Below are 18,037 nucleotides of genomic sequence, written 5' to 3' on the forward strand. Positions count from 1 at the left end.
GGTGCAGCTGCTTTAAGGAATGTTCATTTTTATACACAAAAGAAAACTCACTATTGATTTTTTAGCACATAGTCTCAAGACATAAAAATAATCATATATATATTTTTAATTTAAACTTTATTTAATCAAGTACTCTCATTGAGATTGAGATCTGTTTGTCAAGAGAGACCTGAGAACAAGAAACAACTAGTATACAGTAACAACACAGCTAAGGCAACACAATTACAATGAACAAATAATGAATAAAAACAGTCACAAGAATCATATAAAACACATCAGATAATTAAGTTTTTAATTCTCCAAAGAGAACGAAAGGATCTAGTTTGTGGGCAGTTTGCAGTTTATTCCATTTAGTACCTCAAGCGAGTTCTGCGTCTCTGAAGTCACAAGATATAAATATTAGAAGAGATGTGAGGCTTAAACAGTAGAGCTTTATAGATGAATATCATGAGTTGATTATTTCTCCTTGTCTGTAAGGAAGTCCGTCCAAACGTGTAATACAGAGAGAAATGATGAGTATGAAATGTATGTTGACTGCACAATAGTTTTACAGTTTAAAAAAGATCAGTATTGCTGGATATTGAGGATATGAACAGCCTTAATACTAAATCAAGGCCCAACAATTACTCCACTATAAGTTTGCAAATGCTTAAGCATCTAGTTGTAAGTAATAATTTATGTGTTTAAACATAAGAGTTTGTCCTTTTATTTTTAACCATGTTATCATCATAGCTCTATAGGGAGGGTAGTGTTGTTTGGTCAGTTGGTTACTTTGGTCCATGCCATGAGATTTTTTAGAGACTTTCATGTTCCCCAGAGGATGAATCCCATAACTGAAACTTTCAAATTAAACTTTATTGTCCCTGAGGGACAATAAAATAAAGACTTAAGCACACAGAAGAAAGTATATAAACATGCATAAAACATTTAAAAAAAATATTTGAAACATGCGTATTTCAAGTGACAACATAAAATCTGGAATGTGTCATCACATTCAGGGGATACTCATCAAAAGCTGAGTCGTTATGAATATTTAAACCGTTTGATGGGCTAAACACATACTGACTTTCATGATTGTCTGACTTTTTTCATCTAGTCATCATCTGATAATAAAATTTGTTTTATTTGATAAATTTACTTTGGTTCATGACTAGATATGTAAAAAACTAATTACATTCACATTCACTGTCTCAGCTGTCCTTTGTGTTTAGTGCCAATTAGCAAATGTTAGCATGCTAACATGCTAAACTAAGATGCTGAACATGGTAAACATTATACATCATAACATCACCATGTTAGCAGTGTGACTGTTAATACCACATATACATTACCAGTTGAAACACACAGTCCACGCTTTTGACTGGTACTGTATATATTCACACAATTATATTACATTTTAATAATAATATTTTAATGAGAAATTTTCCCTGAGTACGATACAATTAAAGTTGAAGGCCAATTATAGACTCTGGCATTTAAATGCTGTTGTAGGAACTTGAATTGAATGTGCTGTTGTCTGATAATTGTTCTCACTCAAGCAAAAAATGAGGTAATTGCATTTGGGCATCAACCCAGTCGCATTTTACACAAGGACTGAACATTGGCAGCTCAGACTGCCTTTCTAAACAACGCTGCTCCCTTGAACAACTCTGTTATGCTGAGCAATAAAGCAGTTAGTGAATACGCTGTAATGTATCCATCTAATCAAAGATCAGTAACCAGACCTAGACTCTGCCAGCAGGGATAAGAGGACTTTTTTTTGCTGTTAGTAGAGATGTAATGGAGCTTAAAGTGGAGGAGAAGAAGAGAGCGAAAGGGGGACAGTTGGTTTGGTGTGGTTTGGATCTTGTTTCTGTATTGTTATGTTACACTCAGCAGAGCAGTAGATACCCAGGTAAGAACTGAATAAGATCTCTCTGTCCCTTCACCTCCCACGACATGAATGATTAAGCACCTGGCCCACAGTGTCCTGAGTCTGGGTCAGGATGGTGTGGAGGAGCATATATGTGCCCAGGCCTCCATGCAGCATCACCAACACCTGCATTACAGGATTAATGAGCTGCTAGACAAACCTCAGGAGAGGACAGTAAATGTGTTTTTTATTAGTATTACACAGGCTGGACTTTTGCCAACTAACTGTCAAGACTCCAGTGCTTACAGGTTCACTGATTGTCTGCGTGCAAGCAGACACAGGAGGACACGTTACTCCTGTCTAACTTCCCTGGAGACAAGGAAACTTTTGCCAGTTTGAACAGACGGATACAACTTCAAAAATGCAGGTTTGAGGGGTTTTTTTTATTGTCATGTGATTCTCTTTGTGAACAGCCTTGTAGTTTTATTGCATTTCAAAGTGCAGTTTGGGTATTATAGATGCTGTCAAAGGGTTTTAAAGCTTGACAGTTCAGTGTGAATGTTCTCTTATGTTTCCCAGTGTTCCCATTTTAAGACTAAGATGATATGAGTCCCATTGTAGTCTACAGGCTAAGATTACATACTGTCTTAGCCTTAAGCTGCTTCTTGGAAATGGCTTTGGTCAGTAGAAGCTACACAGAACCATTTGTTTGTTGCAAGATATGAAGACCTTTGGGGTCAAGTGGAGATATTACCAAAAACCAGATAATCAGGCAGAATCCCCCTAAAGAGGGAGATAAACTTTTCTGTTACTTGGTTGGTAAATTGCTCTGTCTCCCCCTCCCTCCCTCCCACCCTCCTTCTCTCCCCTAAAGGCTACTTCTGCTTCTTGCACAGATGAGGTCACTCAGTCTCAGGCAACACTGACACTCTAGACCAAGATGAGGGACCATCTCTTAATTAAAATACAATTGGTTGTGACTCTGAGGTAGCGAGGCAATTCACCTGATCTGACAATGGCTCAAGTGGATTCATTACATAATCATTCTTTCCGCTGTGCATCAGATCAAGCTGTCGGCTGTTTAATTATAATTAGAATTACAATCTTGTTTGTATATAAAGCTACAAATAACAGGCATGAGGGGGAGTTCTTTCTACACTCAGACTTTCTTGTCCTCGCCCCTTTTAATGTTAAGCTTTTCTAACATAGTGTGATTGGAAAAAAATACCTGCAGGACACTAAAGCAAACAACATTCAGAGCACAACAACCCTTTAGATTTTGTTCTTGCTCTGGATGAAAACCTAAAACATTAGCATCATTATGACCACTGAATTCACGAATCCTCCTCTTGACAGGAGCTTATCTGTCCGTGTTATTACTTGTAACACTGTATGGCAGATCCCTAAGTCACGCTGTCCCAGCATATTGTCTGCTTGCGCTGCCCTGAGAGAAGTTTGTTCCCATGAAGAAAGGGGGGTGTCACAGATACCCCACACCAGCACCACTACCATCACTTTGCCAGATTGATTCTGACATCCCAAAAAGGGTTCCTTCATTGATATTGTTCACCTGTCTCATTGGCTTAAAGTGGGTGGGGGTGGTGGGGGGGCGGCTATGGGAAGGGGGTCGGGTGAGGGTTATTGGTGGGGACACGGGGTGAGTGGTATTGTTGAGGAGAAGGGTGAGAGCATTCGGGGGTGCGGGGCTGACAGGTGGAAAAAAACACTCTCATCTGACTAGCCTCCTCTATCCGTCCATGGGGCCCCGTGTGAGCAAAGTAATGAAGTCCAAATTACAGCACAGGATTGCTTAGAACAAGCCTCTATTGTTCGTCCTCGGGGCACACTAAATGAGTGTCACAGCAAGCAGCGGGGCACAGACCGTTACTGCACTATTTAGTCTGTCCCGTTGTCTCAAGACGGCCCCGTTTCAGAGGTTCTCAGATCAGACAAATACTGCTCCCCTCCTCACCCCCCTCTTTCGCCTTCACCCTTCCTCTGTACAGCCAACCCCCTCCCCAACTCCTCACCCCAAAATAGGCCAAATCTCCTCCATTGTGTTTCGACTGCCTAGTGTGAAATTCACTGTGACGTTAAATGTTTTCTAATGAATAATTACTGAATGGATATGCAGGGGGAATATGTGTAATGGATTGTAGACTGCATTTTAAAGACGTCTTTTTTGTCTCTGCTCCGTGGTATTTACAGGACAAAAACACTTGGCCTTTCTCAGAAGAAATGAGGGCCATAGGCGGAGGATAGAGGCAGGGGAGGAGGAGGGACGGAGGGCTTTGTGTCAATTAGATCCAATGGATTATCTTTTTTTAATGTTTTTACAGAGAGAATTGAGAATCAAAGGACTTCTGCTTCCAAAGGAGAGGGGAGAAAAAATACAAAACCAACAAAAGCTGTGAAAACCTTTGGTCTAAGTGTTGGTGCTGAGAATGCAAAACAGATCGGTGGAATTTTTCCCACTATGCTTCTTAAATGTGCCGCTGTTTTGGGCTCCCCCAAGTCCATTTGCACAGTGTGTTGTGTTTGGTTGGTGCGTCAGCTCTAGTGAACTATGGGCTGCCAGCCAAGGTCCCTGTGTGCTGTGTAGCGATCATTAGCTTCTGTCTGTTCGTCTGCACAATCACAGAGCTTTGCTTCAAAGCCACATAGGACCTCTAGACCTCTTATTTCAATAGAACTAACGGGGACCATGTTTGTGCTTTTTCTGGTGCTTTTTTCAGTTCCTTCCTCCCCCACGGAGCCATTTATTCAAACAGTCATTCATCCAGCTGCATGAGTTAAAATACATGGTTGAGAATTTTGAATATCATTGTTATACATGCAACGTATGTTACACTTGTTACTGTTATTTTGGCAGATGTTGCTTCCTCAAAAGTTGAACTTGAAGTTGAATAAAAATTGCGTTTTTTTTACTCTAATAACTTCTGTTTTTGACTGCAAAGTACTATTTATTGAGTAATGTGTTTGAGAAATATAGATATATCTAGATTATTGTGTAGAACTCCTGGGATTTGGTATAACTTAAACTTTTAAGAGTTTTCCCACTGCTCTTAATACTTTTATATATTTCCTTTATTATGGTTGATGAAACTTGTTGCACAGGGTCAGCTGGACATGGAGGGTGCCCTGACTGCCAGGGACCGGGTTGGCATTCAGGACTTTGTCCTCCTGGATGAAACCACAGAGCCGGCCTTCCTCAGCAACCTCAAGAAACGCTTCGGCAAGGATCTCATCTATGTGAGTCCGGGACTTTGAACCCTGCAACTGATGTATGTACACACTTTACAATGAATGTAATATGTTTTAACTCACTGTTTTAGACCTACATTGGCACTTCGATAGTGTCAGTCAACCCCTACAAAGATCTGGATATCTACAATAAGAAACAGATGGATCTATACATGGGTGTCAACTTTTTTGAGCTTCCACCACACATGTGAGTAGATAGCCTATATCTGCAAGCACACACTGACGAGCTCCTGAAAGTAACTTGAATTAACTGTTAGTCCAGTGTTTTTAGGTTCACCTGTGAAATGTTGTGCACCTCTACAGCTACGCCTTGGCAGACAACGCCTACCACACCATGCTGACAGAGTTAAACAATCACTTCATCCTCATATCTGGCGAGAGCGGTGCGGGGAAGACGGAGGCCTCCAAGAAGATTCTGCAGTATTATGCTGTCAGCTGTCCGAGCACCACTCTACTTAACACTGTCAGGGACAAAATGCTCATGTCCAACCCTGTCCTAGAGGTATGATGGTTACTTAATGTAATATCATTGTAATGACATAACAAAATTCAGGTCATGCTGACATTAATTACTCTGCATGATATGCTTGTGTTTCCCTGCAGGCTTTTGGGAACGCCAAAACACTGAAAAATGACAACTCGAGTCGGTTTGGGAAGTATATGGACATTCAGTTTGACAGTGAGGTAAGGATTAGGAGCCATATTCACAGATGTGCTATTAAAATTCTATCTTTAAATCTAGTTTTTACTTTAGAACATATTAAAGGGAATATACAAACGGGACATACTCTACATAAAATGACAAGATAATTTTTTTAATTATATGACACACAAAGTAAAACTATTGATATGTTCAAAAAACCTATATTTTTGTAAAAAAAAAAAAAAAAAAGCTAAAAAGGGCTAAATCAATTTGAATCCCTTAGTGTTAAAAAAAGGACAAATTAACAAACTTCACTTAAAAGAAAAAAATACCAACTTTCCTTTCTTACAACTAAAAAATAACTTTCAAGAGGAAGATTTTTAAAATCTGGCCATTGGACCATAGGCTATGTTCTTTCTGGAGGTTGTAGAGCTGCTGTCTTTAGGATCATGATGCTCATAGGGGGATGCTGTTGGAGGACATATCCTGAACTACCTGCTGGAGAAGTCGAGGGTTGTGCATCAGAATCACGGGGAGAGAAACTTCCACATCTTCTACCAGCTGGTGGAGGGAGGGGATGAGGACCTGCTGCACCAGCTGGGCCTGGAGAGAGACTGCCAGCATTACAACTATCTAACGCAAGTCTGTGCAACTCTGTGACTGTGTTAGGAATTACATTTTATATGTAGACAGTACTACACTTACAATCTGTCACTGTGTTGACTCTCTTTGACAGGGAGAGTGTGCCATCGTGCCTTCTATTAATGACAAAAATGACTGGAAGACTGTCAAAAACGCACTGCAAGTCATCAACATCAATGAGATTAACACTAATGTAAGTTGGACGATGTTGCTGATACTCTGATTGAAAGCAGTCACTCTTGCCTGCTACTTTTGCTTGACAGATATTCATTCTGTGCAGCACTTGTTCGGGATCATTGCAAGCGTTCTCCACTTAGGAAATGTCCAGTTTGACCCTGACAGTAAAGGCTATGCCACCTTGAACAACAACGCAGAGTTGCGCTGGGTCTCAAATGTAAGAAAATAACCTAAAGATATTCAGGATTATTACAGGAAGACAAAGAAGAAACTTACTTAATGCTATTTTTCCCTGCAGCTACTTGGAGTTGATGCTCACAGTCTTCAAGAGGGACTAACATACAGAAAGATAGAAGCCAAAAAAGATCAGGTGCGAGCATGTTTAAATGGTCTCAAGTTGTTTTTCTATCCAAACATGCCATGTAACTATTAATTTGTCTCATTGTAAAGGTCTTCAGTCCATTCACAATCGATCACGCCATCTATGCCAGAGATGCACTGGCCAAAGCCATGTATGGGCACACCTTCACCTGGCTGGTCAGCAGGATCAACGAGTCCATGGAGAACAAGGTGAGGAGAAGACTGTGTGATAAATTGACAAATCTCAGGTAGTAAAAATGACTATGTATGGATTTTACACTCTCATTTGTTTTTTTCTGCCAGGATCATTCAAGGAAGACTGTGATAGGGCTTTTGGACATATATGGTTTTGAGGTTTTTTATGTAAACAGGTAGGCAGTCTAATCTTTGCCATTTCTTACAGTTCGGCACATTATGGTTGATACCCTGTTGAAGGCTATTTTAGAGACTTTTTAGCCAATAATAAGCTCAAGTTTTCTTTGATACTCTTTGGGAAAACTGCTTGATTATTGTTACTGAGCTTAGGCTGTTGTTGTTGATGTGATCACTCTCTCCCCTCTTAGTTTTGAGCAGTTCTGTATAAACTACTGCAATGAGAAGCTGCAGCAGCTTTTTATCCAGCTGACACTTAAGGCCGAGCAGGAAGAATATGAAGCAGAGGATATTGAGGTAATCCTGTCAACCTGAAACAAAAACTATATTATGTTTACATTGATTGGCGTTGAATTGAGTCCCATTCACAATCTGTTCCATCACGTTTTTCCCCAGTGGGAGCCTGTGCAGTTCTTCAACAACAAGATAATCTGCGACCTCGTTGAGGAGAAACACAGAGGGATCATATCAATACTAGTGTGTACTTGTTGAAATATGCATTAAAGTCAGGTCAGAAGTTTATGAAATGAACAACACTGATGTGCTAATGATGATCTTGCAGGATGAGGAGTGTCTCAGGCCGGGAGACGCCACAGATCTAACCTTCCTGGAGAGACTGGAAGAGAAGATGGGAAATCACCCTCACTTTGTCACGTGAGTTAAAACCTGACCTTGCGCACACACTTATAGAATATGTCACAAGTAGGGAGGTTGAAACTTTCTCTAAAAAGATGTTTAGTAGGTTTAGAAGTGAAGAAACTGACAATATGATGGGAATGGGACACTTTTACATCTGCGTTTTCCAATCATGTTCAAGTTTACATCATCAGTGTTTTGGAGCGGCACATTTGGTAATTAACCAGTTCTTTTAATTAATTACAAACTGCATCTCCGTGATACGTTGCAATTCAAAGCTTGGACTCTAACTCCATTCATCGACGCTCTGCTGAGTGGAGGCTTTCGAGTGAGCCGACAGTGAGCCGATAGAGACGGAGGATTAGGATTCGTCCATAAAGCCTCTCACTCTTCATCCCTCTGTCTCTCTCCACCTCTTTGACTGCAGGCACAAACTGGCTGACAAAATGACACGTAAGACTCTGGAGAGGGGAGATTTTCGTCTGCTGCATTATGCTGGGGAGGTCACCTACTGTGTTGTGGGTAAAAGAAACTACAATCTCAGGCTCTGTTACTTGGCCCTTAAACATCTAAACATGGTTGTTTTCAACTGACAAACAGCCTCCTAATGTTTCTTTGTTTTTTGTTTTCTTTCTGTGACATTCTAGGTTTTCTGGACAAAAATAACGACCTGTTATATAGAAACATAAAAGATGTAAGTCTGAAAATGTACACTTTATTAAGTTATTACCTCAATTATTAACAATGTAGACTTCCTGTAAATCACTGGTTCTCAAACTTGGTTTCCAAAAATGTTCTTGACAGCCTGATGGCATCATCTTCTTCCTTTATTTTCCTTTTCTTTATTTTTCACATTTTAACTTTTAACTTTTAACTTTTAACTTTAACAAACAAACAAACAAAAAACACCCATTTTCCTTTACTTCAGTAAAAGCACTAATACAGCTACGTAAAAATACTCCACTACAAGTAAAAGTTGATGTAGTTAAAGTATTGCAGTAAAAGAAGTGGTTTGGTCCCACTGACTGATATATTACTATATATGACATCATTAGATTATTAATACTGAAGTATCAGTGTTAGAGCAGCATGTTACTGTTGTAGCTGCTGGAGGTGGAGCTAGTTTCAACCACTTTATATACAGTTAGTTAGTTTAGTCCAGTGGTTCCCAACCTAGGGATCGGGCCCCTCCAAAGGGTCACCAGATAAATTTGAGGGGTCGTGAGATGATTAATGGGAGAGGAAAGAAGTAAAAACAAAGTCCTGATACACAAATCTGTTTTCAGTTTTTGGACTTTTTCTCTGATCTTAGATTTTTGGTGAAATATTGGATCATTTGAACATTTATTGAAATGAAACAATGTGAGAAGTTAAGAGGTAAAAATCACTATTTGGTGGAGCTGTTAACAACTGATAGACATCTGAAATGTGACCTCGACTACACACTGCTTTTTGTAAGAAGTCAAAAGCCAAAAAGGCTGGAAACCACTGGTTTCATCTTTAACAATGCTGTATTTTAAAAGCTTGTTATATTATCCATTGTGTCAAATCTTCATCTGAAAAGTAACTAAAGCTGTCAAATAAATGTAGTGGAGTAGAAAGTACAATATTTCCCTCTGAAATGTAGTGGAGCGGAAGTGTAAAGTAGCATAAAATGGAAATACTCAAGTAAAGTACAAGAACCTCCTAATTGTATTTAAGTACAGTATTTGGGTAAATGTACTTAGTTACTCTCCACCACTGCTAACAGTTTCAGGGAGCCAATGTAATGTCTCTCTTCTATTTTTGGGATAACAGCCTCATAGCAGAGGTCAGAGTCAGTTGCAACCTGTTAATTGATATATTCTATTGATTGTAGCAATTCACATTGTTATTAGTTACACCAGTTACCTCAATGGCTTTGCGATTTTCCAAGTAGCCTCAACCCCCAGTTTGGGAACCACTGTTGAAAATAATACAAGAAGTGAATGCAGGATACTTGAAATTTAGGTTTAAGCAACATCTTGTGTTATCCCACCTTCTCACAGCTGATGTGTCAGTCTAAAAACGCCATAGTCAGAGAATGCTTCTCCTGCGTGGATCCAGACAGCAGGCGACGACCAGAAACAGTGAGTCCTCATATTTAATTTCTTCATATTCTTCAACTGTATCACCAACAAAATCTGATTACATGTTATCAGTAGTACTGTGTAATGGCTCAGAGTTACAAATCATATGTAAGATCATCCTTCTCTTTGGCCACTGAGATAAAGTCAAGTAAGTTTTTCCCCATCATTAAACCATATGTTTCTGACAGATGAACTGTTGGGGATTATGACCCTCTTGTTTTGTCTGTAGGTGGCGACCCAGTTTAAGAGCAGCCTGCTGAAGCTGACAGAGATCCTTGTGGCTAAAGAGGCCTGGTACATACGCTGTCTTAAATCCAATGAGTCCAAGCAGCCAGGTACTTTAATAAATAGAAGGGCTTTTTGTTAACAGGGTGAAGATATTTGAACCTGACTAAATGCTCTTTCGTTGTCTCTCTCATGCACACACACACACAGGGCAATTTGATGAAGCACTGATCAGGCACCAGGTGAAGTATCTGGGCCTGATGGAGCACCTCAGAGTCAGACGTGCTGGTTTTGCTTACAGACGCAAATATGAGGTCTTTTTAAAGAGGTGTGAAGGGCCACAGAGCTCGAACTTTATGCTTGACTCTTTAATTTAAAAATCTCAGTTGAGGGCCTCCTTTTTAAAACATGCTTTGCTGCATCTTACAGATATAAACCTCTGTGTCCAGCCACCTGGCCACACTGGAGAGGAGAGCCTGCTGATGGAGTTGAAGTGCTGGTTCAACATCTGGGCTACTTTCCAGATGAGTATAAAATGGGACGGTGAGGACAGGTCTTCCTACATTCAACTGAGCAAATACGCTATAAGCTGGGAGCACATTTTTACTTTATTTTTTGTTCTACAGAACCAAAATATTCATCCGTCATCCGAGGACACTTTATGCCACAGAGGATGCTTATGAGAAATGTAAACATGAACTGGGTGAGTGCAAATCTACTCTAATAGTTTTTAGTCATAAATAGTTGCACAGTGATTTAACAGCATGTGTTAAAATTTCAGCAACAAGACTTCAGGCCAAATACAAAGGATACAAGGCAAAGGGAGAATTCAGAAAACAGAAAGAAGCTGGTAAATGTTATAATTCATTGTATAATGTAAATCAGTGCTGTTGTTTTGGGAGAAAAAGGAAAATGACACAACTTCTATGATTTTTTTGACACCCTCAGCCACTAAGATTGAAACCTGCTGGAGAGGAGTGCAGGCTAGGAAGGAGAGAGATAGGAGAGCCTGGGCGGTGAAAGTCATCAAGAAGTAAGACAGAAGATGAAACTCATACTCATTCATTACACAGGTCCTCTCAGCACCACTTTTAACTTTAACTAATATAATATTTTACAACTTATTTCAGATTTATCAAAGGCTACATGACCAGAGGGCAAGCGAAAAGCGCAGATAACTCAGAGTATCTGGCCTTTGTGAGACAGAATTTCCTGAACAGGCTTAAACTCAATCTGCCAAAAACAGTTTTGGACAAAACCACCTGGCTAACTCCACCACATGTGCTGATAGAGGTACAAAGATCCATCGATTTCATTGCACAAAAGTTAAAATAAACATATAATTTCATGTTTTTGTTCTTCCCCAGACATCAGAAATACTGCGTAAGCTTTACTACCGTCTTATGGTGCGGAAGTATGTGAGAGGAATCACACCCCAAAAGAAAGCACAGGTGACACGTAGGTCAAAGTTTATCATCATATTTTCTTTTTTACTTTACTTAACTTCACATGTTTTTGCTCCGTCCAGCTTCAATTGAAGTTTATTACCAGCTCCATTTTCAAGGGGAAAAAGGACAGCTATCCACAAAGTGTCGCTCAACCTTTTGTGGACACCAGAATCAGTGAGCATCAGATACATTTACACACACTTTTCTTTTGAACAATCCATTTTTACACTGATTAATGTCTTTAGGTGAACAAGACATAAACATGAGGGTCCTGCAGATGATTCGCAACGAGCAGATCAAGGTAATAAAGTGTCATTATAGACCTTGAGGAAATTAGCATCACATGAAACAACTCACTGTGCTGTATTCTGTGTTTCTGCAGTACAGCGTCCCGGTGATTAAATATGACAGGAATGGTTTCAAACCGAGGCCGCGACAGCTCGTTCTCACCCAGACGGCTGCCTACCTGATAGAGGAAGCAAAGATCAAACAGAGAGTGTTGTACACCTCTCTCAAGGGTCAGCATAGTGTGATATTAGACTTGTCACCTGCCATCACAGATGTTCCCAAATTGAGCTAAAAGTCTGTAATTTGACTCATTTCAGGTATTTCGGTCAGTAACTTGACAGATGGCACCATTGTGTTCCACATAACATGTGAGGACCCTAAACAGAAGGTACCTGGATAAGCAGTATAATATGACAAATATGACAGTGGGAAAGTTTTTAAATGGAAATGATTAGTTGTGTTGGAACAAATCAATCCTTTAATGAAAGTTTATGATGTTCAGGTTCTATGAATAAGAGATCAATGTTCAGAAGAATTAATGTAAAGAAAATATTGAGTGAATTGTCAAATTAAACCATAAAGATTATTTACACAGAACTCTTTTCAGCTACAAGTTTCTTTGTATAATAATAAAAGGAAAAGGCACAAGTTCCTACAAATGTGAAATGGCATTTTTAAAAATGTACGGTCTATATGTCTGGTTGTATATATTCTGTGGTTGTTTCAGGGGGATCTGGTGATGCAGTGTGACCACCTGTTTGAGTTTTTGACCAAACTCAGCGTCATTGTGAACAAACAGAATGCGATCAAAGTAGTTCAGGGCAGGTGAGTCTGTGACTAAGAACTGTAGACTTAAAATGTGTGCTCTGATCTAAAACGCTGCATGTTTGCATCAATTCTTAGCATCAAGATTGAAATCCAGGCAGGGAAAGAGAGTGCTGTGGACTTCAGCATTGGTCAGGAGCCAATGGTATACAAGGCCAAGAACGGACACCTCATGGTGGTGAGTTGAGTGCTGTTATGATGAAGAATGTGCTTAATGACGCTATTTGATACTATAATCTAAAATGTGTCAGCAGACAACACAATACAAGGTGAATCAGGCTGTTTTGTCGCTGCAGGTCGCCACTCGGGCTCGGACACGGTAAAGTGTAGGGCTGAGAAGACACTTAAGAAGCACCTGCATATTTCATCAAGGGACCCCTAAGTGGAGGATCAGCATGGCCACAGGATACACAGCTGACCAGAAACAGAAGCTCTTTAGCAGCCCTGGATGAGCTTGTTTTGTTGTACAGTAACTTTTTTCATCTATACATACTAGTCAATGATCAAATACACTTTTCCATCACAGAATATTAAAAATCAAATGTTAAGTTTAAGTTTTTAACATCATTATGTTTATCTACTGTGTCCAGTACTACAGTAAATAGCAATAGCTGACATTGGACTATTTAAAAACACCTAATGTTGCTTAAACTGATTCAAAGAATGTGTAAATCTGATTTCTTAAGAAAGAAGCCATATGTATCATACTTTTGTAAAGTTCACTGACAATTAGAACAAATAAAATAAAAACAGAACAGAACAATGTTTGTAGAAATTTATTTGTGATAAAGTATGTATAAATATAAAACATACATATATGTTCACTTCTGTACAACAGGCCTACAAATACTGTGATTGTTAAACATATCAACTCAAACCTATTGTGTGCAAACAGTACATTCTTTGATGAATGTAGCGATGAAGGACAGGTCTAATTTCTCTCCCTGTTAAAAGCTTGTAGACAGGATTCCCTTCCTGCCAGGAGAGATCTCTGGTTACAGTCATTCACTTCAACCTCGGCATCCATCATTCAATCACCCAAGTACATTTAACACCTCAGGTCACAGCTCAAGTTCCCTCCATAGAAAATGATTATTTTGTGGAGTGAAGGGAAACTGAATAAATGTTAAAACTAAATATGGCAGAAGCACTACTTTGAAATGTTGCTTCCACCTGTGAAGTGTATCAAAAATGGTTAAAATTTTAAAAAGGTTTAATTTCTATTATCTGCTGGCTTCACAACAGCCTTGGTAATATCTTTTAGGAATAAAACAGTGCCACCATGTGGCCCCATCATGTATAACACCTGGTTCATCCACTGATAACCTCACAATGGACCCGTCAGAGCCACAGTAAGGAGAAGCAAAAATTATGTACAGAAATTTTTAGCTGCTTAAGTCATATAATTCTTGCTCTCCTGGATGTAATGTAGTTAGAACTCCATATAACATATTCATACAGACAATACTCTTCTTCTTCATACACTCAGATTAGACTGTGGTCACCTGCACTGCTGAGCGCAAACATATGTGATTATGGGCTTCTGCATGCCAGCAGAAAACAGTGATAGAAGTTATTAAGACTAACAAACATAGAAGGAAACACTACAGCCTGTCAGACCACACAACAGAGATGACAAGTGCACAGACAAACACACACAAAATCACTTCACCACTACACACTGTTGTATGACACTCGTCTCATAGTAGTCTCCTGGAGAAAGCTGGTAAAATAAGAGTGGAAGTGAGACGGAGAGGCGCTGGGTATTGTAAGGCACGAGCGTGGTGCAAAGACTGTCTGGGGTCAGAGACACAGGCTGACGGGTCGAGGGAGGAAGGTCACTGGTGGTGGTGTGTGCGGTCATCGGGGCGTTTGATGTGAATCCTACGAACTCGTTCAATCCGTTCCCGCTCCTCGTCCTCATCCAGATGGTGGGACCGTCCTGCGGCACCCCCTGTTGCCTCCAACAGGGCATTGTCTGGACCCCTCCCATCATGGGACTCGTACAGGAGGATGTTCAGGGTCTCTTCATAGATCCGTGCCTCGGGGAATTCCACCTAGTATATAGAGTGGTTCACGAGATATTAGAGAGATTTAAACCATACAGCTCTACACAACAGCAAAGAACTCTGTAAAGTAGAGACATATTTACCTTGGTCTGCTTCTTTTCAGTGGCATAAACAATGGAGGTGCAGCATACTTCAGCAATCTTACGACCCTGGCCATAAAATGACCAACAACAGATCTCATCTCCAATCACATCTTTGATGAACAGTACACGACCGTTGAACCGCAATGAGAGCTTGTCGAACAGCTCTATATTTTTCAGCATGTTGTCATCAGAATTGCTGAGGGGAGAAAAAAGTAACAGGAAGGCCATTTATTGAGACAACTTGCATGATTTCACCATATTGTGCTACATGTTTAAATTGACACGCTAGCTGCTAACTGAAAAGGACTTTACCTGGTATATGAATACTTATTGTTGCTTCTGTTATACAGCAGTTTGACAGTAGGCTGTGAAGACAAAGGATTTTGTAGATTAAAATAAAAATCTCCAAATTTCTCTTGATATTGAACAATGAAATGTAACACGTGTTAAAAAAACAACATAACAAACCTTATTCGAGGTTGCAATAAGCTTCTGCTCTTCCTTAGACGATGTCATCAGAGGCACTTTACAAAGGGGTTCATACGTTTCTTTGTTCTGAAGGACAAAGGAATTTTTTTTCCATTTTAATTTTTTCCAAGTTTAATCTGCAAAATCTGTAACATGTATAAGAGGTAGGACGCCACCTGGTGGAATACAGGAGCAAACATAATACAGGATGTGCAACGCCCCACCCCTTCAATACCTACAGGCTCGTTGTTTTAGTTACTGTCTGAGATTGTTTTAAAAAGAGCAGATTTAAAATGATTTTCACACAGATTTTATGTTTCTTATAGTAGTTAAAAAACAGCAATAAACTGTATCTGATTTTAACCCACACTTTTGCACATCTTATCCAATAAGTCATTTTAAATATTCAAAATATAAAAGATTTAAGTAAAAAAAATATATGAAAATAAAAATAATGAAATCTCTCAATATTAAAAAAGGTGGGAAATATCTAATTGAAAAAAGTCTGAAATGTACCGGCCAGTCTGCTTAAAATAAAACTGTAAAAATATAAATTTTAAGGTGAAATGCTTTAATATTTCAGAATTTATTTCAAGGAAATCTGACATAGTAATCAGTAAAAATTCTGATGATATGGTAGATTTAGCATTGATATAATGCCCTGCCTATTGGACAGCCCTTTGATTATGATGATGATGATGACGATGATGGTACCTGCAAGGCAGCTGTGCATTCATCAGCTAGGCCTTGGACAAGGTAATACTTGGCCTCAGCAAGCAGCTCCTCTGTTTCTCGTCGGCTGTCTGGGAGCGGCACTGCACCGTCTCTAAGGTAGTTCAGGATTGTTCCAAAATGTTTCCCACAACGATCAATCAAGATCCAACCTATGGATATTAGCAGTGATTCATTAGTTAGTGATACCTCACAGTCACAGCTAGTACAGGGCAGACCAGGACAAAAGCTTTCACCAGCAGCTCACCTTCACTGTCTGTGAGGACCTCCATCCTGCCACTGAACATGGCTTTGAGCATTGTATCCTGTTTGGTTAGTGTTTGCATTGTAGTGTAGTAAAGTGCCCCACCCACATTTAACTTGACATATTTGGAGCTGGGGCTGGAACCCTTGAAGGATGTGGTCCGGGTTGTAGCTGCCGGCACTGCCGAGCTCACAACACTCTCTCCTGACATCTCTTCCTGGAACAGAATAAGAAAAAACACAAAAGCATTATTAAAGATGAAACCAGTGGTTTCCAAACTTTTTGGCTTTTGATGTTTCATAAAAAGCAGTGTGTAGTCGAGATCACATTTCAGATGTCTATGACTTGTTAACAGCTCCACCAAATAGTAAATTTTTCCTCTAAACTTCTCACATGGTTTCATTTCAGTAAATGTTCAAATTATCCAATATTTCACCAAAAATCAAAGATTAAAGAAAAAGTCCAGAACTGAAAACAGATTTGTGCATCAGAACTTTGTTTTTTCTTCTTTCTACTCCCACTAATCATCTCACAACCCCTCAAATTGATCTGGTGGCCCTTTAGAGGGCCTGACCCCTAGGTTGGGAACCACTGGCCTAAACCAGCTAACTGTATAAAGTGGGTCAAACTAGCTCCACCTCCAGCAGCTACAACAGTAACACACTGATGCTTCAGTATTTATAACTAATGATGTCATATATGACAATATGAGTCAGAGGGATGAAAAAAGCATTTTTACTTTAATACTTTAGGTACATTCTGCTGCTAATACGTATGTTCTTTTACTTAAGTATGATTTAATATATATACACAGTATATAATTCATTTGTTACATGTTAAAGCATGTAATAAAACACAAAACGCAGACAGAACTTCTTCCCCTGTATTGACATCTCATTTAAAACATGTCAATGAGAAACAAAAAATCCTCTACTCGGTCTGCTCAGGTTCTACACTCGTTTGTTTCAGATAATATTTTGTAGTCCTTCCCTGTTTTTTTTTTACTTTTTGTCCAGTTTTAAGCGTGAATGTTCTGATTTACTTAGTACATCTGTTCACGTTACCATGATATCATCATTTAAAACGATATAGAAGTTGAATCAGAGACAATTCAAAGACAATGCCACACGGCATCCTTTTCAAAAACACTATTTATGAGATTTATTACACGTATACGACTGATCATTAGCTAGTGTTCTTTTCTCCGTATAAAATAAAACGTTGAACTTGATCCCTCAATCCAATAAAGTAGCTGGTAATTTGATTTTAGCCGGAAAGGCTAACGAGCTAGCTAGCATTTACTAAAGTTACTTATATTATCATACATCTGTCAAAATATACACATATTATGACATTGACTATTAAAAAACTATCTCCACATAACGTTAGCAAGGTGTTAGTAATAGGCTTTTAATAAAACATAATCATATTTACCATAGAAAACGCAGCAGACTTCGTAATTGTAGCTTGCTAACGTCCGTCAGCTAACACCCACTTCCTTCCGGTGCAACTGCTGCGCAGTTATTAAAATTACGTCATTTTCCTGTGCTCCGTTTAAAGGGACAGTCAACATTATTTTGTTTAAATGTTGAAAGCTGAGC

At 39.3% G+C, this 18,037-nt stretch overlaps 2 protein-coding genes across 2 annotated transcripts; one reads left to right on the forward strand and one right to left on the reverse strand.

Moving 5' to 3' along the window:
* Positions 1 to 4,839: 4,839 nt before the first annotated feature.
* Positions 4,840 to 13,545, forward strand: myo1ha (myosin IHa). The gene is made up of 31 exons (XM_044371207.1): positions 4,840 to 5,104; positions 5,188 to 5,303; positions 5,420 to 5,618; positions 5,720 to 5,800; positions 6,222 to 6,401; positions 6,496 to 6,594; positions 6,682 to 6,795; positions 6,877 to 6,948; positions 7,029 to 7,148; positions 7,242 to 7,309; positions 7,502 to 7,607; positions 7,707 to 7,787; positions 7,873 to 7,964; positions 8,374 to 8,468; positions 8,594 to 8,640; positions 9,974 to 10,054; positions 10,284 to 10,389; positions 10,490 to 10,607; positions 10,709 to 10,822; positions 10,906 to 10,982; positions 11,061 to 11,129; positions 11,228 to 11,312; positions 11,410 to 11,572; positions 11,647 to 11,730; positions 11,808 to 11,901; positions 11,973 to 12,028; positions 12,110 to 12,245; positions 12,333 to 12,403; positions 12,743 to 12,840; positions 12,919 to 13,018; positions 13,137 to 13,545. The coding sequence occupies exons 1-31, from the start codon at positions 4,952 to 4,954 to the stop codon at positions 13,161 to 13,163; spliced, it is 3,102 nt and encodes a 1,033-aa protein (XP_044227142.1). The 5' UTR covers positions 4,840 to 4,951; the 3' UTR covers positions 13,164 to 13,545.
* Positions 13,546 to 13,601: 56 nt separating this feature from the next.
* Positions 13,602 to 17,972, reverse strand: kctd10 (potassium channel tetramerization domain containing 10). The gene is made up of 7 exons (XM_044371189.1): positions 17,871 to 17,972; positions 16,440 to 16,653; positions 16,175 to 16,344; positions 15,461 to 15,547; positions 15,305 to 15,357; positions 14,993 to 15,188; positions 13,602 to 14,897 (listed from the first exon to the last, which is right to left on the reverse strand). Exons 1-7 carry the CDS (start codon positions 17,871 to 17,873, stop codon positions 14,679 to 14,681), a joined length of 942 nt encoding a protein of 313 aa, XP_044227124.1. The 5' UTR covers positions 17,874 to 17,972; the 3' UTR covers positions 13,602 to 14,678.
* Positions 17,973 to 18,037: the final 65 nt, after the last annotated feature.

The sequence above is a fragment of the Thunnus albacares genome, chromosome 2 (genome assembly GCF_914725855.1).
Source record: "Thunnus albacares chromosome 2, fThuAlb1.1, whole genome shotgun sequence".
In the NCBI taxonomy this organism is placed as follows: domain Eukaryota; kingdom Metazoa; phylum Chordata; class Actinopteri; order Scombriformes; family Scombridae; genus Thunnus; species Thunnus albacares.